We start from the raw sequence: 25,887 nt of genomic DNA on the forward strand, positions 1-25,887 counted from the left end.
GGCTTTTCATTTTTTGTGGTTCTGCTAATTTCTTCAGCAATTTGCTGGAATTAGTAAAGGGAGTAGGTAATTTCTTTGTCCCTCCCATTTATATATTTGCTATTAAAACCTGCTTGTCCAGGAAGCAGTACTATCTCTAGAGTTAAGCACAAATCATAGTGGTAACTGCTTACTGATGAACCAGGTCTACTCTTTTATTTCAAGTTAGAAAACTATTGAAAAGGGGGCTTTTCTTTCAAAAAATTTATCTTATGCAAGTTTGATACTGCCTTTTTTTTTTAAACCCAAAATGTATGTATTGGGATGGTTCCCTACTCGATTTGAGGTGCTTCTAGTGCTGCTTCTCCTGAAGGAGCATCCTTCTGTAAGCCTTGCTTTTCCTCCTGTTGACTGACAGAGAACAGTGGAGCGACCAACACACAAAACTACTGTTTGTGCAGGGCTTCAGACGGTGGTGATTTTAATAGCATCCTGGGTATTTCATATCCGTGAAGAAATAATTGGGGCTCTGCACCAGGTGCTGCTTCTTGTGTTTCCTCTTTTCTGGAGAGGGATGGAGGAGAGCCTTAGGGAGAGGCTTGTTGTCTTGGGGAGGTGTCATTACTGCAGGAAAGGCTAAAGAGCATATTGCTTTAATTGCATTGATCATTTTTTCTGGAATACCTAGGCTTTTCCTGATGAACTCCAGTGGAATCTGTCTGCATCTAAACTTTGTTTTGTTGGGTTTAATTTATTATTAGGGAGTATCTCTTTATAGTTGACCCTAAACAACGAGGGTTTGAATTGCGCGGGTCCACTTACTAGGATTTTTTCAGTAAATGCTGTAAATATATTTTCTCTCCCTTATGATTTTTCTTCTATGTTCCCTTATGATTTTCTTAATATTTTCTCCAGTTTTAGGGTGAGAGTAGAGTATACAATACGTATAATATACAAAATACATGTTAATGATTGTGTTATTGCTAAGGCTCTGGTCACAACAGTAGGCTGTTAGTAGTTTTAGGGAGTCAAAAGTTATAAAGATTTTCAACTGCTTGAAGGGTTGGCGTCCCTACACCCCGCGTTGTTCAAGAGTCAGCTGTACTTTTAAGTATCATCTCCCTCAAAAACTGGTCTTTGGTCTCCTCATTTCTGGAACTAATTAAGAACCAAAATCTAGAGTCCAGGTCAATGCTTTCCTCCATTGTAACTAGTATACCAGAGAATGTTATCATTGGTTTGCTTGTCTCTGGTTTTCTCTTGTCCCTTTCCCTATTAAGTAAATGTGATAGGATACATTATTTCCATAGGGAACTTCTCAGATATAAACAATAATGATGTAATTATAAAGATTAACTCTCACTTCTGCCTTTGACTCTCTTCTCTGATCCACATTATTCAAAAACCTGAAAAAAATTGCTTTCATCCTAGACGCAAATCCAGATCTCCTTCCCCTAGAAGACGATCTTCCCCTGTCAGGAGAGAGAGAAAGCGCAGTCATTCTCGATCTCCCCGTCACAGAACCAAGAGCCGGAGTCCTTCCCCTGCTCCGGAAAAGAAAGAGAAAACTCCAGAGCTCCCAGAACCATCAGCAAAAGTAAAAGAACCTTCAGTACAAGAGGCCACTTCTACTAGGCAAGTACATAAAAATTCATTTATAAAGGTCACCGTTTTAGGCTGTTACTAAGTGAGTGCAAGTATAATACCTGTTTGAAACAAAACTACTTGATTTATTTTTAGTATTTTTTAAAATTATAAAATAAGCTTGTAGAAAAATTTAAATTGTAAAGGAGAATGTAAATAAAATGCCTGAAAGGTGACCACTGCTTCCCTTTGCTTGTATTCTTTTCAAATATTTTATATACTGTAACTTGAGTTTTTTTCTTTCAATATTGTGGACAACTCTGCACTTTAAGAAAAGGTATGCAGTTAGAATTTTAGTTGCTCTCACTGCACTTGGAGCTTGGGAGAAGTCTTCATAGATTTTGAAAACTTTTTAAAGATTTTTTACTGATTTTTAGAGAGAAGGGAGGGGGGGGAGAGAACATTGATTGGCTGCCTCCTGCACGCCCCCCACCGGGGATCAAGCCCGAAGCCAGGCATGTGCCCTGACAGGGAATCAAACCAGCAACCTTTCAGTGCACGGGATGACGTCCAACCAACTGAGCCACACTGGCCAGGGCCAAAAACTTTTTAAAAAGAGAAATAACTTTATTCATTGAGTTACAACTTAAGAGTCTGAATAGAAGAGAGGGGAAAATAAGTTTGTGAGTTTTGTTTTGTTTTGTTTTTCATAGTGACATCCTAAAAGTTCCCAAGCCTGAACCTGCACCAGAGCCTAAAGAACCCTCTCCGGAGAAAAATTCCAAAAAAGAAAAGGAGAAGGAGAAGACCCGACCAAGATCTCGGTCACGTTCCAAATCCAGATCCCGGACACGGTCTCGCTCTCCTTCTCATACTCGACCTAGACGGCGCCATAGATCCAGATCAAGGTGTGTTGTGGATTTAATATCTGCATAGTGCTTAGATCTTATGTGCTATTCTAGATAAGAGTAGGTAACTAGTTTCAAAGCAGTTGGAAACATTTAGTAAAATGTTGTTCTTTGAGTTTACAGAGACTTTGAGGACGCTTTATGTATACCTTAAAAAGAAAGTATACCATAGCCCAGTTGGCATGGCTCAGTGGTTGAGCATCAACCTGTGATTCAGGAGATTGTGGTTCGATTCCTGGTCAGGGCACATGCACCTGTTTTGGGCTCGGTCCCTGGTGGGGGGCGTGCAGGAGGCAGCTGATCAATAACTCTCTCATCATTTATGTCTCTCTCTCTCCCCCCCTCCTCTCTCTGAAATTAATAAAGACATTTATTTTTTCAAGTATACCATAAAAATCTCTACATAAATGGAATTGTATCCCTTGAAATCCTTTTTTTTTTCTTTTTTTAATGTAGGTGTTTAGAAAACTATGTCAAACAATTCATTGCGTGTTACTGATGTATTCAGGTCCTAATTTTGTTTGTTTTGGCAGATCATACTCACCTAGAAGGCGGCCAAGCCCAAGAAGACGGCCATCTCCTCGAAGAAGAACTCCACCAAGACGAATGCCTCCTCCACCGAGGCATAGAAGGAGTAGATCTCCAGTGAGGCGGTGAGCTTGACTGCTTTCTTTTTTTGATAATGTCAGGTGTATTAAAGTGCACCATATGTTTGTTTTAGACTAATCTTTTTATATTAGTGGCCCCCTGGAAGAAAGAACTCATGAGTAGTAGATAATGTCTTCCCAAGAGCCTATCTCATTTAAGGTGTAGTGCTGTTATTTGCAATGAAAAATAATGCTAGTGTTGGAAATAAAAAAAAAAGAAATTCACCATCTTATTGATACCTCTTGTTAACTCTTAACCTTTCAAACCCCACCAAGAAATCCTATCAAGTAAGGAAATTAGTCACCTTCCCTCTTTTTTTGCTTTTAATTACCACTGGTTTCTGAAAAGCAGATGACCATAGAGCCAGTAAGCTGCTTTTACCAGTATTAAAATAATCCATTTTGTGTTAATTGTACATTTACTTTTAGTCACTTTTTTTTTAATCTTCACCCAAGGACATGCTTATAGAGATTTGGGTGGGGGAGCAACAACCAGGAATCAAACCAGCAACTCTTCAGTGCACAGGACGATGCTCCGGTGCTCAGCCAACTGGGCCATTCTGGCTAGGCATATACTTTTATATTTTTTAAATGCTTTTTTGTCATTATAGAAATAAGTGCTTGCTATAAACAATTCTAACAGAAATAAAAATTACCCAGCCCTAGCTGGGTGGCTTAGCTGTTAAGAGCCTTATCCTGATGCGCCAGGGTTGTGGGTTTGATTTCCAGCCAGAGCACATACAATAATCAAACAATGCATAAGTAAGTGGAACAACAAATTCATGTTTCTCTCAAAAAAATTTTTTATCCACAATCCCATTCCGTAGATATAACCATTATTAGCAGTTTGGTGTCTGGTTACTTTTTTAAGAGACTAGGCATTAAAGAAACCTGTTAATGTCAGTGTTCTTTTCTAAAAATCATCTTAAAATTAGCATAAAGTAAAATCTTCTGATCTGTCACCTTTAACAAAAAGATTGTTGCTGTATCTGTCAAAAATAGAGGTCTGGTTCACTGATAGCAAAGTTCTGCGCCTTCTTGACAATGCATTTCACCTGTTTTTAGAAGGAACTCTGATGGTTATGCTTCAGATTACAATTAGGACAGAATTTTTTTGTATTTGAGTCTTTTAAGGTTGTTTTCAGGGAACCGAATGGACCTGGAAATAAAATAATTTTTGTTTTTTTGCAGTCTGAGGTTTTTCAGAATCCCATAGTTTTTTAAAAGATAATATTTTTCCCTGGGGAGGAGTTGTCAAAGTATATTGAACCATTTTTATAACTATTAAAAATTACAGAATTGATGTTACTACTGATAAATGAGACTGATAATGAATGGTCAGTTTAGGTATCACACTTCTAAAATTGATTTTTCCTCCTTAGGAGAAAAGTAAAACTGGTGCTTTCCTAGTAAAAGATTAGTGGAAACAGCTATTTCTTATATTGGAGTTTTGCAAACAGCATGTTTTAATTGTGCTTACTGAGCCATTTAGCAATCAATATTTTGCAGATTGTGTAAGATTCCCTTTCAGGCAGTTTTTATCTCACACTTAAGGTAGGGTTTCTTTTTTTCAGGTTCTCAGGAATTCTTCTGCCAAAGGTGAATTCTGCAGGTACACATAATTGCAACAGAACTTAACACAAATTTTGCCGCAGAATTCGAGAGGCCCCTGCTTCTAAGTTTATGTAGCTAAATGAATTCCTAATCTTGCACATCTCTTTAAAAACGCATCCTCTAAGGTGCTTGATACTGTGTTATTAAATAGACAATACCTTGCCACCCAAATATTGTATGCAAACTCCAAAACACTAATACCATTTCTAAGGAAGAAAGAGACTGGTTAGTTATGCTATTAGCGCTCAACATATTTTATAACTGGAAAGACAACTCAAACATACATTTATCAGGATAATTTATTTCTTTTAGTTAGTCTTGAACTAGCTGTTTCCTGTGCTAGGTTATGGTTTTGTTTCCCATTTTTAAAGACTCATTATCTGCTTAGCTACATAAACTCAAAAGTTGGATAAAAATAGCTGTATTTTTGCATAAACTGTACATACCTGTATGGTCATTCTTTGTAAGAATGCAGTTACTGAATATGAATACTTTATTCCACAGAAGGAGGCGTTCATCAGCATCCTTGTCTGGGAGTAGCTCATCTTCCTCTTCGTCTCGTTCCCGGTCACCGCCAAAGAAGCCTCCTAAGAGGACATCCAGCCCCCCTCGAAAAATGCGTAGGCTGTCTCCGTCAGCAAGTCCTCCAAGGCGAAGGCATAGGCCATCACCTCCAGCAACTCCTCCACCAAAAACTCGTCATTCCCCAACACCCCAGCAGTCAAACCGGACAAGAAAAAGTCGTGTTTCTGTCTCTCCAGGGAGAACTTCAGGTAAAGGTAAAAATCAAACAAAAGCAATATGTTCTTCATTTGCTTATAAAGTGCTTAGTTTTTGGCCGCCCCCTTTCCCCTTCAAAGTATGAAGTAGCTGGGTAATATTTGTATGTGATGTTCTTTGTAAATTGTTTAGAGGTTCACCTTTTCTTTCCTTTTCTTGAGGTTTGGAGTAACTTATCAAAGTTGTATCATCATGATAAGGGATATTTGTATTACTATGAGACCAGTTAACTCCCCAACCCCGGAGATTTTTTTGTTTGTTATCTTGTTTGAGGACTTCATATCCTTTTTAATTCTTTTCTTGGCCACATTGTACTCTCTAGGGAAGGACATAGTGTCCTCTTAAAAGCTGGCTTGTTTTTTAAATTTAGGCTCTAGGCAGGGTTCTTGAGTATTGTCCTTGCTTTATTGTTTAGATTGATTTCTGAGGAACTTATGATCTGTGATCTTGCCAGGCAAGTAGAATGCTCACTGTATAAGTCCTAGCAAAGGTTGTGGTCTTTGGGGGTTTATTCTTTAGTATTAAATATGCATTATAGGATCTGTTTGAATGGAATCGGGCTTTGGTGCTTAGGGCTGGAATGAGAAAGACACCCTGGAAGGTTAGTAGTGGCAGAGGGGGGGAATCTAAAAAGCTGCTGTAGTAATTTGGATTTTAAGGAGCAACATATAGTTGCTCTTAACACATTTGAATTTTCAGGTTAGAAATTAAACAAAATGGAGATGGGCAGAATTTTGAATATATTTTAATGAATTTAACAAGATCTGGATTTCTAATCAGCATTTCGCTGCTTCCTTTCCCTTTACCCCCCAATGTGTTGATATTGGTACCTAGAAAGGCAAATTTTGCTTTACCTTTTTTGAATCCTGTTACAGTGAGGTATAGATAAGCTGTCAGAGTGAATGGGGAATAATGGTAGTCTGTAAAGAGTAATGTATAGGTTATTTTCTGAATTTTAACAGGCTAATTTGGTGATACATAACTAAATATGTGGTCCTTTTTCTTGTACTGGCTCTTCATATATAGACAAGCAGCCAGATAAGAATAGAGAAACATTAAGGTCTTTCAGGTTCAGACTTAAAGTATGGGAGGGGGTTTTAGGATCACTTACTTTTTATAACCTCATATCCCATGTTACTGTTTCAAAATTTCAGTCTGTCCATAGTTTCCACTCACCATGTCCAAATCTAATGCTGTTGTCCTGACCTTTTTTTTCCTTTTCCTCTGAATTATTTCTTTCCTTTATCTGGAGCCAGAAAGCTCTCTGGTGAAAAAATATTATAAATGTTGTCACTTGTCACTTTGCAAAAACACATCAAGTTATGATTTTTCTTTTTACATCATATAGCAAAGGGTGATAAGTGTACCTGAACAGAAGGACTGAATCCCTGTTAAAGTAGGTTAGTTATTAAGAATTAGTAGTTACCTTTTGAAGAAAGGTAGTTACCTTCATAGGTACTAACTGCTTGTGTTTTGATATATTATTGGAGCGAGCAGGCTGTTGCTTTTCAGTAACAAGTCACAGTGGATATGCACATAAGCAAGAAATAAGTCAAGGTGGGGGACAAAGGACTAGTTCTATTCCTGTGGATTCTGGGGCAGTTCTTTCCATGTTCAAACGAAACCTAGCCAAAGAGACGCACTGTGATCAGTGTAGTCAGAGGATGCCTTGTGACCACTGAAGCTGAATATTGGTTCCAACTACCTGGAAATAATTTTTTATAGTAAAATGATCCCAGTCATCTGTGATGAAATTTCAGAGCTAGAAACAACTATAGAGATTGTCGTCAAGAAAGAGGTTCTTAGATTAAGTGACTTGGTGAGAGCCAGCCAGGACTAGAATTTGGGTTCTCATTTCCAGTTGAAAAATGTATACTTGGTTGAACCCTCTTTCTCCAAAATGCCTATTTTGATTTCTGGAGAAGGGAAATGGAGCACAGGGTGAAAATCTTTTTTTTTTTTTTTTTTTAATGTGTCTTTATTGATTTCAGAGAGAGGAAGGGAGAAGGGGAGAGAGACTTGAAACATCAGTGATGAGAGAGTCATTGATTGGCTGCCTCCTGCAACCCCCCGACTGGGGATCAAGCCTGCAACCTGGGCATGCGCCCTGACCGGGAATCAAACCCCGATCACCTGGATCCTAGGTCAATGCTCAACCGCTGAGCCACACCCTGCCAGGCCAAGATGAAATTCTTCAGCTTCTGTACCTGGTAGTATGATTTTAGAAACTCCTTTTTTTGCCGTTTTCATGGCTAATAAGAGCAATGACATTGAAATGTAATAGATTTTACTTTTGTAATTCATATAGTAGTCACTGGTCAGGCTTTAAGTAAAGTTTCTATTGTTGATAGTAGGCAAATGGAGTGGGAGAGAGGCAGGAAAAGTATTTTGATGTTTAAGTCATCTTTTGGACAAGTCTGGGGGATTAATAATTCATAGGACTGCTGAAATAAATTTAAAATGCTGATTTTTTCAGTTGACTTAGAAGATTTCTGACTTCATGTTAGAATGATTTTGCCCCTTGAATACAAAAAATATAAACATTTGGATGGATAAAATCTCATTTAGACAAACCTCGATGAAATATTAACATTATAATGTTAATAATCTTATTAGGTTAGCCATTGAACCAGAGTAGGGGTATATAATGGATGCTTGTCTAATGGTGACTAGATTTAATAATAATTAAGGACTACTTTAGCTAAGCCATTAATGAGATTGAGTTAAGAAAAAACTCCAAATGCATATTTCTATGGAAAAATGTGTAGATAATGTTGTAGTTAGGTTTGTATTGTTTACTATGTAGGCATTTGCCAGCCATCTTCCAAATATAACCACATTTTTTAAAAATATGGATATTTTTATTGATTTCAGAGAGAGGAAGGGGAGAGAAAAAAGAACCATCAATGATGAGTCATTGATTGGCTGCTTCCTGCACGCCCCCTACTGGGGATCTAGCCCATAACCTGGGCATGTGCCCTGACCAGGAATTGAACCGTGACCTTCTGGTTCATAGGTTGACATTCAGCCACTGAGCCATTTGGCTGGGCAAATATAACCACATTTTTAATGTTTATTAGGGGGAAATGCATTCTGTCATCCAAACACATTTTGGAACCCAGTTTTCCAAGGTGGTAATTTGAACATGAGGGTTTATAGATAACTGGATGCCTATAAAATCTTTTTCAAGCATTGAAGATTAACTGACATTTTAAAATGGTGAAGCCCTGGCTAGTTTTGCTTAGTTGGTAGAGCGTTGACCTATGCACCAAAAGGTTTCTGGTTCCATCCCCAGTGTGGGTGCATATGGGAGGCGACCATTTGATGTTTTTTTCTCCCCCTCCTCCTAGTCTCCCCGTTTCTCTCCCCCATCTAAAAATCAATTAAAACATTTAAAAGGAGGGGTGGATACTGACCAGAATGAAAATAACCTCAAATCTCTAAAAAATTTAAAGCCTTTCTATTTTTTTTTAACTTATTAAAATACAAGTTTTAAGTGCACTTACAGTACTACCATATTTCATGATAACTAATTAGGTGTTAACCATTCTTTACCCAATCCATCAGTTTGTCCAAAAGCCTTATTAGGTAGAATCATTAATAAAATGCTGGTTGTTTTATTTTTTTTAATTTTTATTTATTGATTTTAGAGAATGGCGAAGAGAAAGAAACATTGATTTGTTCTACTTGTTTATGCATTCATTGGTTGATTCTTGTATGTACCCCAACAGGAGATCAAATCCACCACCTTGGCATATTGGGGTGACACTCTAGTCAACTGAACTACTTGACCAGGGCTAAAATGCTGGTGGTTTTAAAAGTGTAGTGGTGAATTCTTTAGTTTGACTATGTTAGCAAAGATGAGATTGCTGTTCTAGATCACTAGTTCTCTCAAGTTACTGCCCCTTGAATGAGCCTTGATAGAATTCTGAATATGAATACCTGTTACATGTATCTACAGTGTAGGTCAAACATCCATGGTAATTGCTTTAAATCAAACAAAACAGTTGTAAAGATCCTGAGGGGGATCACATTGTCTTCAAGTTTAGTTCTTAGAGTATTGTCAAATGATGTTCAGGTTAATCTATGGTAAGATTAATGATTATATTTCTATAAACTTTTGATCTTAGTTGAAGCAGTGGATGGCTATTATAGACAGGTAGTAATTGTTGGAAGTTAAAGCCTATACTTAGAAATAGTGTGTTGGAGTCAGATCCTAGTTCACTTAAATTATCTGTGTGACTTCAAAGTTACTTATATTTAAACTTCAGGTCTCTCCTCTTGTAAAATGGAGGTGGGGGGCTGTAATAATTAGCAACAGTGCTTAACAGTACTTAACATAGTGAGCATACAAAAGGTAACTGCTGTAATAATTTTCCACGCAGTTGGGAAAAGATAAGTCGTATCATTCATAAGGTACCCCCAGCTCTCCTACCTTGGGTGTATTTCAGAGCTGCTACTGCTGGTGGTTCCTTTTTCTTTCTTTCCTTCTCTAAGCTTTGGAAAGGATCTTCCAGCCTCAGTATTTAATTATTTTTGCTATTGTAAAGGTCTACTTTTTTTATAGGTAGTTTAAATCCCCCACACTATTGTGAAGGTTATGTTCTACATCAAGAGCCTACAGCCTCTTGGGTGGCTAGTTTATTCCTCCTCTTCAGACCAAATATCTTTCTCTGAGAATTTCAGCAAATAAAATTTTTAAATTATCATCCATTTTGTGAACCTACCCATAATGGGTGTTTGAAAGCTTTTATGCTGGTGAGGCCTCATAGACTGTTCTAAGTTGTGGGGTAAGACACAGGTTTATTGAGCTGAACGTTACACATAGGGTAAAGCTTGTTCTCAGAAATGGCTCCCAATTTCTCTGTAACTGTTGTGGTTTTTTTTGGGTGAATCTCAAGATCCTAAATCATTGTAGAACTTTTGGGGGCTTTTCACCCAATATTTAAAAATTCTTGCTTCTACTCCAGGTACTACTCAGATGATGATAAAAAAAAAGTCTTACAGAATTTTGTAATTCTCTGTAAATTCTTTATGAGAATAGTCATGCCTATTTTTGTATTGTTAAGAAGATGTCTTATGAAGCTCTTTTGTTTTCTTTTTTAAGTGTGTTGTTGTTTTTTTCCCCCATACTCTTTTTAGTGACAAAACATAAAGGTACTGAGAAAAGAGAGTCTCCTTCACCAGCACCCAAGCCTAGAAAAGTAGAGTTATCTGAATCAGGTAAGTTTTGTGTGTATGTTTGTTTTAAGCAGAATTCAGTTTGTTATACATTTGATCAAACCCTTTGGGTTAAAGATTAATTAGAGGATAAAGAGCTAGGACTCTGAAGTCAGACCAACCTGGTTTGACTCCCAGGCTCCACTACTTAACTGCTTTTTGCTTGTTTAATTACTTATTTATCTTAGCCTCATTTCTTTGACATCTGAAATGTGGGTAACAGTATCATCCTTTGGGTTTGTCAATTAACTGAAATACTGCTTATAAAGTGGTTGGTACCCACCCTGACCTATAGCAATTGCCTAAAGTATTTTTGTTTTAAAGTTCTTGGGGTTTTTACTGATTTTTAGAGAGAGAAAGGGGGAGAGAGAGAGAAAAACATAGATGTGAAAGGGAACCATTGATCAGGGGCCTCCTGCATGCCCCTTGCCAGGGATTGAGCCCGCAACCTTTCGGTGCACAGGATGACACCCAATCAACTGAGCCGCATTAGCCGGGGCTAAAGAAGTTTATTTTTATTATATTTGGTGGTGGTGGTCTAAATCGGCATTTAAATTGGCATTTTAAGGTTTTCTTTCTTTGCAAACAAATACATACTTTTAAAATATGTTTATATTTTATTTATATATATTGTTACATTGCTTGACCCAACCAGATAAAGGTTTAAGAGACCATTTTCCTACTCAAATATGTTACACTTTCTGTATGCATAACTAAAGAAACACTTTCTAAATGCATCTATCTTTCAGAAGAAGATAAAGGTGGCAAAATGGCTGCAGCAGATTCTGTGCAGCAGAGACGCCAATACAGACGACAGAACCAGCAGTCATCATCTGGTATGGACACTGATTAAGTTTTTTTTCTATCTGCATTTTCTAATAAAAAAATACTTAAGATATGCATATCCATCAGTATAGTGAGCATACTTAGGAGAAACATGTTTGTGTCTACGTAGAAATAAACTGATTTTAGAGTACAACAGTCAAATAAAACAGGTATAAAATTAGAAAAGTATCATTCTGTTCCCAACCCCCAGTCTTATTTCCCAGAGCTTTCATTCAGAAGTTTTCTTTGCACATATAAGCATCTGTGGTTTAAAAAGGAAAAACAAGCCCACACAAGCTCAAATTGTAGGTTATGTTACCCCTTTTTAGTTCTTTTTGTGTACTGTGTGAATATATCTGTAAAATAATTAAAAGTGAAAATTTTGAATTAGAATATGTGCACAGAAACCTGTTTTTAAAACCAAATGTTCTCACTTCATTGGCTCAATTGGTATTTGGAGCTGAGTCCAGGCACTACCTTTGTTTTTCATTTATATAGTGGAAACCAAAGCACCCCACAGTGGCATTAAGTCAGTTAAAAGTTACATAGCTTTTGCAACTCTTTTAAGGTGAGGTTAATCGTGAAACAGTTTGAAAAAGCTCATAGGTCTTGGGTGGGTTTTGGTACTTGGACTACGTTTTAAAATTAAGTTTTAATATTTGGAGAACAGTTAAATATTTTAAGTTAAGGAAACCATGTACAAACAATTGAAGTTTTTCTTTTTGCAGTCTTAGACATTTGCTACCCTGCCTGTAGGAAATGTCACATGCATATTGTTTGCCTTATCAATGCTAGGGACATGGAAGTAGGTTATTCAGACCCTAATAAAACTTTCCATAGCTTTCAAAGTGCATAGAATAATAATAGTCAACTAATTGAGGTGATTTTTAAGCTTTATTTAGTTTTTAGGAAAATCATTAGATTGTTAAAAGTCTTTGGGTCTCCTTGGATTATACTGTGGAAATGATGTATGTAACATTTATGTAGTAATGATTATGTATATATTTGTGCTTCACTTACAAGTCATTAAGCAGATATTGGTATTGCCTTTGTTCAAAGGTGATGGTTTATATATGTGCCTACTACATTGGTGGACTTGCTAATTTGGACACTCCATCCACTTAGATTCAGAAAATGTGGACACATTTTTTTAAGCACAGACCTACTGTTATGTTTTGTTTCTTGTGTAATTATAGATTCTGGCTCCTCCTCTTCCTCAGAAGATGAGCGACCCAAGAGGTCCCATGTGAAGAATGGTGAGGTAGGCAGGCGGCGGAGACATTCCCCTTCCCGGAGTGCCTCTCCATCACCTCGAAAGCGCCAGAAAGAGACTTCCCCTCGGTAATGTCTTTTCTTCAGCAGTCTTCACTGCTGTTCTGTGGTGATGAAACTTCATAACTTAAAGGGTGGGCTGTGGGTTTATTTTAGAATTTGGATAACTCCATTCAAAGACAGAAGGACATGGTCAGATTTTGTTGGGGGCAGGGGGTTGCTTCGTTTGGTGGTTATTAGCTAATAAATGAGAACTTCGTGAGTTTTGTACCACCATGTCATGTGTGTATGACTAAAAGAATACCAGTTAAATCATAGCATTAATTCCTGAACATCTTGAATGTTTAAAAAATGTATCTCCATTAGTGATATTTAATGCCATTGAAGTAAATCATTCGGTGAATGGAATTCTTGACATTTGTTTTTCTCCACTGCTCTCAGGATGCAGATGGGAAAGCGATGGCAATCGCCAGTGACTAAAAGGTTGGTTAGACACTGCTTTGTACTTAGGGTAACATGTCAAAGTTTTAGTGAGTTTGCTGTTTAAGTAGCCTTATTTCATTCCTAGATTAGGCATCCGGTGGGTGTGGCTGTGGAACAGGCCCTCAATTGTTTGAGTTAATTAAATTTCTTCACATATCAATTCAATGTAGAATTGTTCACAGTACTCATTTTAGAGCCTTATTTGAACTTAGATTTTTGTGTAATTACAGTATCTGCAGTAATAGCACCTCAGATATAGTGGGGAGGGACTTTGTGGTTACATTGGGGAAGGCAAGGAAAACTGGAGAAAATGAAAAAATTGAAAAAGGAGTGTAAGGCTTTGGCCCTTGTTCAGAGCTTCCTATGGTAGGAAAGTAGGTTTGCATATCTTTATTGACCCTTTTTGATTATTGGTGTCTATGTGACCATAACATTTCTAGTCAAATCATACCTAGAAATCTTTAATTTAGGACTATCTCATGGGTGAAAGAAACAGGCCCAGAAGCAGTAAAGTGAGCTTTTTAGGGTTACAAAGTAACAAAGCCAGATCTTAGACCTGTGCCTTTGACATAACCACTGTACTATGTTTTCACTGGTCTTCTGTTTTGGGGGGTTTAGTTACCACTAAATTTCTAAGTATTCTTTGTGAAACTCCCATTATCTTATTTTGGCTCATTTTTTGAAGCTTGGTTATTTTAGGTAATCCTCATTAATAAAAGGGTTTTCTTGGAAAGGTTCTTTGGAACCAGTCAGCAATGTTTGTGGTGGAGCTAAGCAGTATATTTGTGCGTGAAAGTAACTATTACTGTCAATAAATGAAAACCTAAAAAAAGATAAATTTAGATGCTAAGGTATTCTGTTCCCAGCTGTAATTACACCTGGTTTCTGTAAAATTGCTAGTACAGCATCTAGAAAATTACTTTACAAAATCAGTTTAGTGCTAAGATTTCTTCCCTTCCTCGCACTCCCCAAATTATGGAACTATGTTCTTTACTAGAAAGAGCTTTCTCACTGCAGTGAAGTCAACACTAGTGTTTATTACCCTACCTCAGGGATGTTTTTGTTTTGAGTCTCCACATTTTAAAAGGCACTAAATTGTACTAGTAGCCTCAGGTTGAGTGATTTTAGAAATTGTAATCAGGTGTTTGGGATTTAGGGATGGAGAAATAATTAATTGGAATCATGCTTCAGTATTTATTTTAAGAAGGGAAACACAGCCTGGTTTCTAATATTTTATAAAGTTTTAACATAAAGTAACATTTTTCATGTTCTTAAACCCTTGCCTTTGAGGGTTCAGCACTCCTTAATTTAAAGGATACAAAGTATATTGATCGTACTTAGTGTAGTTGTCACATCTATAATTTCTTACCTCCATTTCCAGTGTGGTCAGTGAAATGAGATTGTTCCGGAGAGGTCACTGCAGAGGTAGTAAGCTGCTCCCTTGTTATGAGACTTGTCTGTTCCTAAATACTTGGGCTAAGGGCTACATCAGATTGAGTCTTATTGAAACTGATTCTCACACAGTTTAGGGGGGAAACTTCCTGCTCAACAATCTTTACACATTTGAAGGCTTGGTTTGGCATTAGTGTTCAGAGTAACTAGAAAATGCTTAGCTTTTTTTTTTTTTTTTTTTTTTTTTTTTAATTAATCCCTGAAATGTGTACCTTATCAGATCAGTTAAAAAACTATAGCCTTCGGGTCATAAAACCATGTGGAATCAAGACTCCGGTTATAAGTGATTATCAGATTTTTCTGGCAGTTCCTTAAGTTATGCTACTTTGGTTATGATTTTATTTTATTCTTACTCTCTTTTCAGTTATTTATTCACATAGAAACGCAGGACACTGAAGGTCATTACTGAAAGGGACCTTAGTTCATTTTACAAATGAAACTGAGGGGCAAGATAAATATTTCAGGTCATTAGCATATCATAATAGATTCTAACCCGAGTTCAGTTTTTAATGAGACTTTTGTTTAAAGTTTTGCGAATAATTGGGAGAACTTTTTTAAGAGAAGCCACATAATCAAGAGTAAATATCCCAGCCAGCGTGGCCCAACAATTAAGCATTGACCTATGATCCAGGCGATGGAGGTTGAAATCCGATCAGAGCACATGCCCAGGTTTCGGGCTCGATCTCCAGTAGGGGGTGTGCAGGAGGCAGCCGATCAATGACTCATTGATGTTCCTATCTTTCCCTCTCATCTAAAGCTTATCTGTCTTGGTATCACTGCCTCTTGTAGTTTATATTTTAAATCTATTCAAAATGAAATCTTAGCCCCCACAAGGCATAGACAAATGTAAATAGAAAGTTTAATGTAGTAATGATTTCAGAATTTTCTTTGTTCTGTTACAGAGCTCTCAGTTTTAAAGGAGAACAAAGACCAGTAAACTTTAGAAAGTATTTCCAGATTCATAGGAATTATCAATACTGTATTGGACAAGAAATTACTTACGTTATTTGGCTACTTTGTGTACACAAGTTTATCCAAAAGGTGGCACACTGGCTTGGTGTATATTTTAATATATCTATAGGAAGATGGCTATGAGTTAGTCTAGTTGATATAATTGTATATTTCAGGTGTGCTTTTATGTTGGTTAAGCTCAGAATTGAGGTTTATATGATCTTTACCTGTACTTGAACCAAATCAATCCCAGTGATAGGTTTAGTGCTCAGACAACTTTAGTCCTTTGTGTTTGGGGATAGTGTTTTTAGTTAATAGTATGCAGCTCTTAAACAGTGTAAAAGCATTTTAAAAATCAAGAATTTGGAGCTATGACACCCAGATTTGAGGCCTTAAGCCACTGGTAACTGTTAAAATTTAAAATGTCTGTTAGAACATTAAGTTTTTCTGGGCTTCGGTGCAGTCGTTCCTAAAAAGGAATTGAAAAATCTGCCTTGAGGGCCTTTTTCAGAATACACTGGCTAGACCATAGCCCAGACCCGATGAACACAAAGCTCAGATAAGTTTCCCAGGTGATTCTGGCGTGTGTGCCAATTTCAAAGCAATACTCTAAGGCACTGTTTTCAAACCTTTCCTTCATCATGTAAAGAATATTTTATATCGATCGTGACCCAGGCTACATATTTGTATACTGTAACAACAAAAATTTCACAAAAGAATACTCACCCTTACTGCTAGCAACATTCTGATTGTCTGTGTGCGGTTTTTTTATTTAAAAAAAAAAAAAAAATGCTGGTTCGTACCCAGGGTCTTTACTAATAGTCTTGACCTGTACTTTGAAAAACACAGCTCTGAGGGATAGAGTAACAGTTGCTGTACTTTGGGTTAACAATGATTAAAACAGTGTCATCTGGATCAGTTACTATAAGTGCCACTAAGAATCACCTATAATTTTTCTTTGGTGTAGTGCTCGACGGAGGAGAAGTCCCACCCCACCACCCACTAGAAGGCGACGGTCTCCCTCTCCTGCTCCTCCACCTCGACGGCGTAGGTCTCCCACACCACCACCACGGCGAAGGTAATTCATTACATGTGCTTGTTGGGGTTCATAGAGCAACTTTGTTTATTTATTTATGGAGACGATTAAATATGTTTTTTATTGTTGACAGCTGTCCCCCACTTCCCCCCCTTTTGTCTACTTCACCCAGCCCCTGCCCTACCCTAGGCCTTCATCACATTATTGTCTGTTTCCATGGGCTATACATATGTGATCTTTAATTAATCTTAATTAGAGCAGCGTTGAATCTTTGTGATTGAATTATCTTATTAGAGTGACATAGCTCAGCCATTCATAAAACACCACATATTACAATTCCATTTATATGAAAAATCCAGAACACACAAATCTATAGATTCAAAGTGGGTTAGTGGTACCTAGGTAGGAATGGGGAGTGATAATGGACATACACACTTCAAATATACTAAAAACCATTGAAAGGTGCACTTCAAATGATTGAATTTTATGGTATCTGAATCACATACCAATAAAGATGTTAAAAGGTAGAAACACTAATGATTAGAAAGGGGAAAATACAAGGTGGGGCAAAAGTAGGTTTACAGTTGTTCCTATGGAAAATAATACAATAATTAATAAGTAATACAAGAATAAACTTTTGCATGCTCACAACTGTAAGCCTACTTTTGCCCCAACCTGTATTAACTTAGTGAAGAATTCCCAGCAGACACTGTCCTAACTAAGGAATCCAAGTTAACATCCCCAGTAATACATATTGGTGTCACATAATTCCTAGCTACTTCTGTGGTATCCTTACCAATTGTTCAGAATCTCAAGGTAATTATTTAGGGATATTAGACAAACCTAGTTTGAAGGTCATTCTACAAAGGAACTGACCGGTAGTTTTTTTAAAATGTCAAACATGCAAGAAAGAGTAACAGTTATAAATTAGCAGAAACTTTTGGGACACATGACAACTAAGTACAGTGTAGGATTCTGATTTTTGGAACCTGGAACAGAAAAAGGACATACGTGGAAATGGATAGTATTAGTACTTTAGTTAATATTGAGGTTAATTTCACTTTTTATAGTTTTTTTTATGGTTGTATAAGATGTTAAGTGGCAAATCTCCACTGTTATTGCAGCTCTTCTGTAAAGCTAAAATGATTTCAAAATAAAAGTTGTGGGGGGGATTCTAATGGCGTTGCTCATATACATTCCCAAGCAGTAGAATGGGTTTAACCGCTCTTGAATAGCTGTTATGTACCAGGTAAAGTGCTGGGTGCTTAAGTCCTTTATCTCCAGTCTTCAAGGTGATCTTGCTTGGTAGGTGGTATTCCCATTTTTCAGGTAAAGAAATAGAGGTTCAGAGTTATTAAAATTGCTCGGGGGCGCCCGGGCAGGCGTGGCTCAGCGGTTGAGCGTCTACCTAGGATCCAGGAGATCGTGGTTCGATTCCTGGTCAGGGCACATGCAGGAGGCAGCTGATCAATGACTCTCATCATTGGTGTTTCTATCTTTCTTTCCCTCTCCCTTCCTCTCTGAAATCAATAAAGATATATATATATATATATTTTTTAAATTGCTCAGGGGCAAAAATGGAACTGCATTCTACCATGCTGCCCATTGTATGGGCAGGAAAATATTTTGAGCTCAAGGTCTGAATGATTCAAGAGCAAGTGGTTGTTGGACCTGAATATTATATTTAGGTCTAATTCCGAGGAGGCAAGTCAGGGTTATGTAGGAATTCAGCAGTAAGAGGAAGGTCAGGTTGGACTTTTGCAGGGATGCATTCTGCCTAGCAGTGGACTTCTATTGAAAAGTGGTCATTTGAGACAGAAAATGCAAGTCTCTCTTTGAAGGGTGTAGAGATACTTTTTAAAGCTTGTGCATTGAACTTTGATTGTTGAGTCCACCAATTTAGAGCTTTTAATGCACATCCTTCCCGAGTAAGTTGACCATAGTCAGTAGAGTCCTGCTAACATAATGATCTAGTAGTTATATGATGATAAAGGATGTTCAATTTAGTCAAAGCAGTACAAAATTCTGTTATCAAAAAGCATTAAATTGATTTCATATGGATTGTGTTTAATGACATATTTGAATTCATTTGGAAAATTGCAAATTTCTCTATTAACCAGAATGTCCTGTTTTGTAGTCATACAATATACAGGAATTTTATTGTGATATCTTTACTGAAATGAGGATAAAGGTAGAGCATTTCTATTTAGAAATATACTCCCTTGGCCTGATGCTAGTACAATACAGGCAAATACCTCGTTTTAATGCTCTTTGCAAATACTGCGTTTTCATCAACACTAAGGCAAGATCCTCTACCAGGAGAAAGATGGCTCAGATGATGGTTAATGTTTTTTAGCAATAAAATATTTAAGTTAATGTACATACTCTTTTTTTTTTTTTTAAGACTTCTGCTATTGCACACTTAATAGACTACAGTGTGGTATAAACATAACTTTTACATGCACTGGGAGACCAATAATTTTATTTGACTTGATTTATTGCAATGTTTGCTGTTCTATGGTGATCTGAAACCAAATCCCCAATATCTCTGAGGTGTGCCTGTGTAGCCATAATTAATGATTAGTTTTCTTTGTATACTATTTATCTTGTCGAACCCTCCAGCTTAATAATGTGTTTTCCTAGGACTCCTTCTCCTCCTCCACGGCGGCGCTCACCTTCCCCAAGAAGATACTCGCCTCCGATACAGAGAAGATACTCTCCTTCCCCACCTCCGAAGAGAAGAACGGCCTCTCCCCCGCCGCCCCCTAAACGAAGGGCATCGCCATCTCCACCACCAAAGCGTCGTATTTCCCATTCCCCACCTCCCAAACAAAGAAGCTCCCCGGCCACCAAGAGACGTTCACCTTCATTGTCATCAAAGCATAGGAAAGGGTCTTCCCCCGGCCGATCTACTCGGGAGGCCCGGTCACCACAACCAAACAAACGGCATTCGCCCTCACCACGGCCTCGAGCCCCTCAGACCTCCTCAAGCCCTCCACCCGTGCGAAGAGGAGCATCCTCATCACCCCAAAGAAGGCAGTCCCCATCTCCAAGTACTAGGCCCATTAGGAGAGTCTCCAGGACTCCGGAACCCAAAAAAACAAAAAAGTAAAAATATTTTATGCTCTTTGGTTGGGAACATTTACTTGCATAGTTCTCTTTATGCTTGAAATCTCCGCCCCCCTCTTACTAAGAAATTGCAGGAAAGAATAAGCTGTGAATATAAACTTTTAAGGCAAACTCTTACTACTACTCAGAGAGCCTTTTCTTTTTTGAGAATAGTTCTGTATGGCATAAACTAAATGCCATAGGATTATACCTGGTTCTTAGGAGTATCAGCTATATTGAGGGTGTGCTGCTGAAACTAAACTCTGAAGTGATGCATAGAATATTTCTTGCATGTCTATGTAAGACTGATGAAAGCAGTCTTAAATAAAATACAAGGAATTGGCATTGTTAATTTCGTACAGAAAAATTAGCATTGTTCATTTTTAGCAATATGGAAAGAGTTGGTGAGGTGTGAACTATTCTCCGGGAGACTTTGATGATACAAATTCGAATTAGTAGACTCAACTAGCAAACTAAGCTCTGTAAAATAAAGTTTGTGACCTAGTTCTGTAATGGTAGTTGGTTAGTTTCTCTTAGGAAAGATCTATCTTCTTGGATAATAAATGTTTTGTTTTTTTCCCTTTTGTCTAGACCTGCCTCACCAAGCCCTCAGTCTGTAAGGAGAGTCTCATCCTCCCGATCTGTCTCAGGATCTCCTGAGCCAGCAGCTAAAAAACCCCCAGCACCTCCATCTCCTGTCCAGTCTCAGTCACCCTCTACCAACTGGTCTCCAGCAGTACCGGTCAAAAAGGCTAAAAGCCCAACACCAAGCCCATCACCTGCGAGGGTATGTGTCTGCCCTGTTTTGGACATCCTTTATAGTTGTATGTGGTCACTTGGAAGCAAAGACATTTTTTGTCTTTTGTAGCTCAGAAGAGCATTATTTTCTGTGGTTCAGATAGACTTCAAGGAGGCACAGATTAAGTGGTGGTAATTGCATCAGCAGTCCATTAATAGTCTAGCCACCCACTGACCTGTGATGTGTCTGATACTGGTAAATTCCAGAATCTTGGTGGTTGAGATTGGACTATATAGAAAATCTAGAAAAACAAAAAAAATTGCCAATGGTTCTATTATCTAGGGGGAAAATACCTTAGTATTTCTGCTGATTTCTCTAGTGTTTGACACATTTGGGGATACCTAATTAAGGTCACACAAATCAGTGATATTTTTTTATCTTAGATTGTGTTTATGTTATGATATTTTTATAAAACGAAAAGTATCATGAAGAAGACACAAGAATGTTGTGGTGGGGTTGTATGTTAGGAAAATGATGAGTGATTGAATTTTTATTCTTTGCACTTTAATGCTTTTAGTTTTTGTACAGGGGAAATACAATTGACCCTTAACTGTGCACGTCTACTTATATGTGTATTTTCAAAAAATATACAGTTGACTGTCCATATCCCCCAGTTTCGATCTACAGTTAGAATCCATGGATGTGGAGGGCTGGCTGAAGCATTGCTCTTTTCAATTTTTTTTACGGGACTTGAACATCCATAGATTTTGGTATCCTTGGTGTTCTGGAACCAATCCTTCATGGTTATCTAGAGATAGCTCTAGTTAAATTTGGGAGGCGTCAAAAATTATTTGTGGATTTTTTTTAAATCCTCACTCCAAGGATATGTTTATCAATTCTTTTTTAAAATATATCTTTATTGATTTCAGAGAGAGGAAAGGAGAGAGAGAAACATCAATGATGAGTCATTGATGGCTGCCTCCTGCACGCCCCCCACTGGGAATGGGGCCCACAACCTGGGCATGTGCCCTGACCGGGAATTGAACCCCGATCTCCTGGATCCTAGGTCAAAGCTCAACCACTGACCCATACCCAGCTGGGCTGTTTATCAATTTTTTGAAAGAGAAAGAGATTGATTGGTTGCCTCCTTATACATCCCGACCAGGGATCGAGCCCACAACCTTTTGATGTACAGGACAGTGCTCCAACCAACTAAGCCATCTGGCCAGGGCTATTTGTGGATTTTTGACTTCACAGGGGTTAGCACCCTTTATCCCTGCATTGTTCAAGCGTCAGCTGTACATTATTTCTATAATAAAAAATGAACCTTGCAACCTGTGAAATCTTAGATGGAATGAAAAGTACTTTATTGTTTTGTATAGTCTTTGGCAGTTTTCACATTGTCAAGTTTAATTATTGGAGTACTGAAATAATGGGACTTGAATCTTTTTTTCTCTTGTGAGTCATTAATCTGATCTTGGACAGGTTTCATTCAGTGTTCTATAAAATTAGTGGTTAAATGTCCATCTAAATAGGGTTGACTGAATTGTGCAAACTAACTGGATAGATTGGGGAATTTTAAGTAATAGCTTAGAAATGTGAACTTTAAGAATTACAGGCTCGCCTGGCCGGGCGTGGCTCAGCGGTTAAGCGTCGACCTAGGATCCAGGCGATCAGGGTTCGATTCCCGGTCAGGGCACATGCCCGGGTTGCGGGCTGCAGCCGATCAATGACTCTCTCATCATTGATGTTTCTATCTCTCTGTCTCCCTCTCCTTTCCTCTCTCTGAAATCAATAAAGATATATTTTAAAAAAAAAGAGAGAATTACAGGCTCAATTCAATTATAGCAGAGCCTGCCCTTTGCCTACATTTGGCATATATGCCGTGGTAGGAGGGGTCCGGTGGCAATAAGAATGCTGGCATATTTAGAATAAGAGCTGGATCAAAGCCTGCACGTTAGGCTAGTATCATGCGTGATTTACAGGTACACGCATTTAATCATCACAGCAGCTTTCAAGGATTATTGTACAGTTTAAGGTCCACCAAAAGTTCAGCCCGTTTGAGCAGATTCAGGAACCAGAATTCAGCTTAGGCCTGTCTGCACTCTGAGACTCCTCTCTCTCTTGCTCGTGCCACCTCTCCTTCCATCTGGAGCTTGACCCTGACTCGGCTTGTGGTCGCAAAACCTGGTTTCATGTGAAGGTAGTTGGGTAAAATTGTAAAAATCAGTTACCTTCGCAGTTCGTTCTGACTCGTAAAATCCATGAGAAAATCTCTGCTTTTCGGGTGGCTCCCATCTCTAGGACTCCTCTTGGCGGTTGGCCTTGGGCCTTTCTCCCCGGACCCTTAGGAACTCTTGAGATTGATCCATTTAGTTATTTTCTTGGAGATCTAACTAGGTGAGGTGGACAGAACTGTAGTGATTGAAGTATTGCTGTTACTTTCTGGGTTTCTAGAATTCGGATCAAGAAGGGGGTGGGAAGAAGAAAAAGAAAAAGAAGGACAAGAAACACAAGAAGGAGAAGAAGCACAAGAAACACAAGAAACACAAGAAGGAGAAGGCTGCTGCGGCCGCCGGTGCTGCGCCTGGAGCCCCCACCCCTGCCCCCGCCACCGCCGCAGCCCAGGAGACGCCCGAGGCGGGGCCGGAGCCCAGGAAGGTATTGTGTGCCCCATCCTGCGGCTTCTACTAGGAGCTACAATTTCTCTTTTCTTTCTTTTCTTTTTTTAAATAATTCACTACTTGGCTGTTAACTCTCTTGATCTGTTTCTCAGTGGCCTACCAAGAATAGGAATTTGCCAGGACTAAGCATAAGAGTGTGAATGGCTGCCAAGTAGCTTAATGTATACTTTTAAAATAATTTCTTTGCAGTAGAATTAATATGCCTCGTAATTTACCTATTTAGTATATTTATAGAGCAATGCAGCCATCAGCACGATTTGATTTTGCTCTGTACTTGGTATCTCCTAGCAGTGTGTCAAGAATAACGATGTAACCTGTGTGGCTTTTTTAGGAGACTGAAAGTGAAGCTGAAGATAACCTCGACGACTTAGAAAAGCACCTGCGCGAAAAGGCCCTGAGGTCAATGAGAAAGGCTCAAGTGTCCCCACAGTCTTAGGTGGAAATGTTTGTTATGATGTAAATTTTATTTGGTTTGTACTCAATTCAATTTCAAAAATGCTAAAATGTGTTTGAGCTTTAGACTATAACATTTGTTGTAATAATTGCTAGGTTGAAGTTCGCCATGTAAAAAAAGGGCATGGATCTACATTGCAAAAGGTGTCCACAGTGTATTAGTGACATTCTTTTATTATTGACCGCTGACATAAATTCATTTAGAGTGAAATATTTTAAGCCAAAAAGAAGTTCCCTTTTTAAAAAAGGGGCTTTGAGTATTGCTGGCATTTTTATGGTTTCTTTAAATGCCCCTGGTGATTCCCAGAGGTTTTCTTCTTTTATTTTTCCTTTTTTTTCTCATTTGAGTCTTAGTTCCCATTTAAGTTATGATGCTTCCAACCTTGTATGGTTTGCAATTGCCCAGAAATAAGACCACTGTTGAACTACTACAAAAGTATAAATGAACATTTTAATGCCACAATCTTTCCTGTTGCCTGTGGAGTCTCTGCTGAAATTAATCAGGATTCAAGCTCTAGGATGAGACAAGACGAGAGCATGCCATTTGCCAGGACGCTGTGGGTTAATACTGAAGTGTAACAAGTGGATTTGGAACACTGGAATTTCATTCTGTTCTCTTGTGTTGTTTTGTAAAGGCAGTTAACTAGTCCCAGGAAGGATCCTTCAGTTACGTAAATTTTGTTTTTTGAAATGTCATGGCTCCATTCTTAATTTTGTCTCACTCTTCCAATTGGTATATACAACTTTCAGAAATCTTGTATTTGGAAGGCTGGAAGGGCCCAGACTTTGAAATAGTGTCTTGTTTTCACTGTTTTTGTGGGTTTTTTTGTTGGTTTGTTTTTTTTTTGTTCTTTTTTTTTTTTTTTTTTTTTTTAAACTAAAGCTATATAAAGCTTGTGGATTAAACAGAATAAATTTCTAAATTTAAAAGTGTTGGCTGCTTGCTTTTACTTATCTCAGTACTGCAGAAACCCTATCTTCCTTAGAAACCTTACGGTGCCTGCATTTTTATCCCTTCGCCCCTCAGGCAGTGAAGGTTGGGCAGGGGAAATAAAAAGCTGATGAAATTGTTTTACTGTCTTTATGTTAATAATGTGGTAAGTGCTATGAAGGGAAAGTGCATGGTGTGATTGGAACATACATGACGGGCAGGCAAGTTGGCCGGGCATGGGTGATTGAAACAGAGCAAGCAGTGTCTGTATACCTGGCGCAGAAGGGGCCTGGCACCTTCCCACAAGTGAATAGAGGCTGATGGATGTGGGGTGGGAAATATTTGGCTATCCAAATTCAAGTCATTTTGCATTTAAGATTTAGCAGAGCAAAATAATTTGAGGAAACTTGGAGTTGACAACATCGTGTAAGGTTAAGCAGCAACATTATATGAAAGAAGAAGTAAAGGTGTTTGGGGCACCGTGAGCAAGTTGGCATGTGGGCAATTAATTTGATTATAGTTTTTGGCAGTTGAAGCAAAAAAAAAGAAAATGCCTGTGCATCTTATTTCAGAAAAACTTAGGAGAGGTTATTTTACCCAAAAGATGGACAGAAAGGGGACTGTTTTTATAGGTTGGTTTTTAGAGTGATTTGTAACAATGCTTAAGATGCTTTTGTAGGGACTGCACGAAGGTAGTCTAGTCACTGTCCATAGTGAATAATCAAATCTTAGGAGTGTGTCCAGCAATTTTCGAGAATCTTTCACACAATTCTCTTGACTTTGTAATTCTGTGGTACAGGAAAAGCACAGAATACCTATTTACTAAGATGGTTGTTGCTAACTTGATCCCTTCCTGGGGTACTTGCGTCTTTCTAGCCAATCACTCATTCAGCCCATTCTCGTCCCATTCCTTCAGTAGGCTCTCATTCCTCCATCTGCCCGCTTTTGTTAAGGTTCGAGATAACCTCCACTTTGCCAAAGTGAGTGATTCCCAGTCCTACTGTGCCAGTCCTCTTGGCTCTGTCGCTCACACCTGTTTTCAAACGCTTTCTTCACTTGGGTCCCAGGAGCAACATTGGTTTACCTTTTAGTCGTAACACCAGTTTTCAAAGTGTACCTCACTAGCTGTTTTTTTTAACCTCCAGTGGATCCTTTCAAACATGACGTGATGGAGTTTTTCTTTTCCTTGGTGGCTTTCCCTACATTTAATCTCTAGTCCCT

At 38.2% G+C, this 25,887-nt stretch overlaps 1 protein-coding gene and 1 pseudogene across 16 annotated transcripts in view; one reads left to right on the forward strand and one right to left on the reverse strand.

Moving 5' to 3' along the window:
* Positions 1-24,806, forward strand: part of SRRM1 (serine and arginine repetitive matrix 1) — a 32,132-nt gene extending 7,326 nt beyond the window's left edge. Inside the window, exons 6-18 of one of the 15 annotated variants that reach the window (XM_081146192.1) lie at positions 1,411-1,614; positions 2,277-2,471; positions 3,005-3,124; positions 5,237-5,511; positions 10,655-10,735; positions 11,482-11,568; positions 12,754-12,898; positions 13,271-13,312; positions 16,683-16,793; positions 19,395-19,859; positions 20,451-20,646; positions 23,056-23,259; positions 23,614-24,806. In XM_081146192.1, coding sequence (XP_081002318.1) covers positions 1,411-1,614; positions 2,277-2,471; positions 3,005-3,124; positions 5,237-5,511; positions 10,655-10,735; positions 11,482-11,568; positions 12,754-12,898; positions 13,271-13,312; positions 16,683-16,793; positions 19,395-19,859; positions 20,451-20,646; positions 23,056-23,259; positions 23,614-23,718 — 2,230 coding nt within the window. In that variant the 3' untranslated portion in view covers positions 23,719-24,806. The remainder of the gene's footprint in view (positions 1-1,410; positions 1,615-2,276; positions 2,472-3,004; positions 3,125-5,236; positions 5,512-10,654; positions 10,736-11,481; positions 11,569-12,753; positions 12,899-13,270; positions 13,313-16,682; positions 16,794-19,394; positions 19,860-20,450; positions 20,647-23,055; positions 23,260-23,613) is intronic. The other 14 variants (XM_081146199.1, XM_081146200.1, XM_081146201.1 and 11 more) reach the window with 14 other exon arrangements.
* On the reverse strand, positions 250-601 carry LOC308561185 (small ribosomal subunit protein eS27 pseudogene; annotated as a pseudogene). Its single transcript has one exon. The product of its transcript is annotated as a small ribosomal subunit protein eS27 pseudogene (transcript).
* Positions 24,807-25,887: the final 1,081 nt, after the last annotated feature.

The sequence above is a fragment of the Miniopterus schreibersii genome (genome assembly GCF_964146895.1).
Source record: "Miniopterus schreibersii genome assembly, chromosome: 8".
In the NCBI taxonomy this organism is placed as follows: domain Eukaryota; kingdom Metazoa; phylum Chordata; class Mammalia; order Chiroptera; family Miniopteridae; genus Miniopterus; species Miniopterus schreibersii.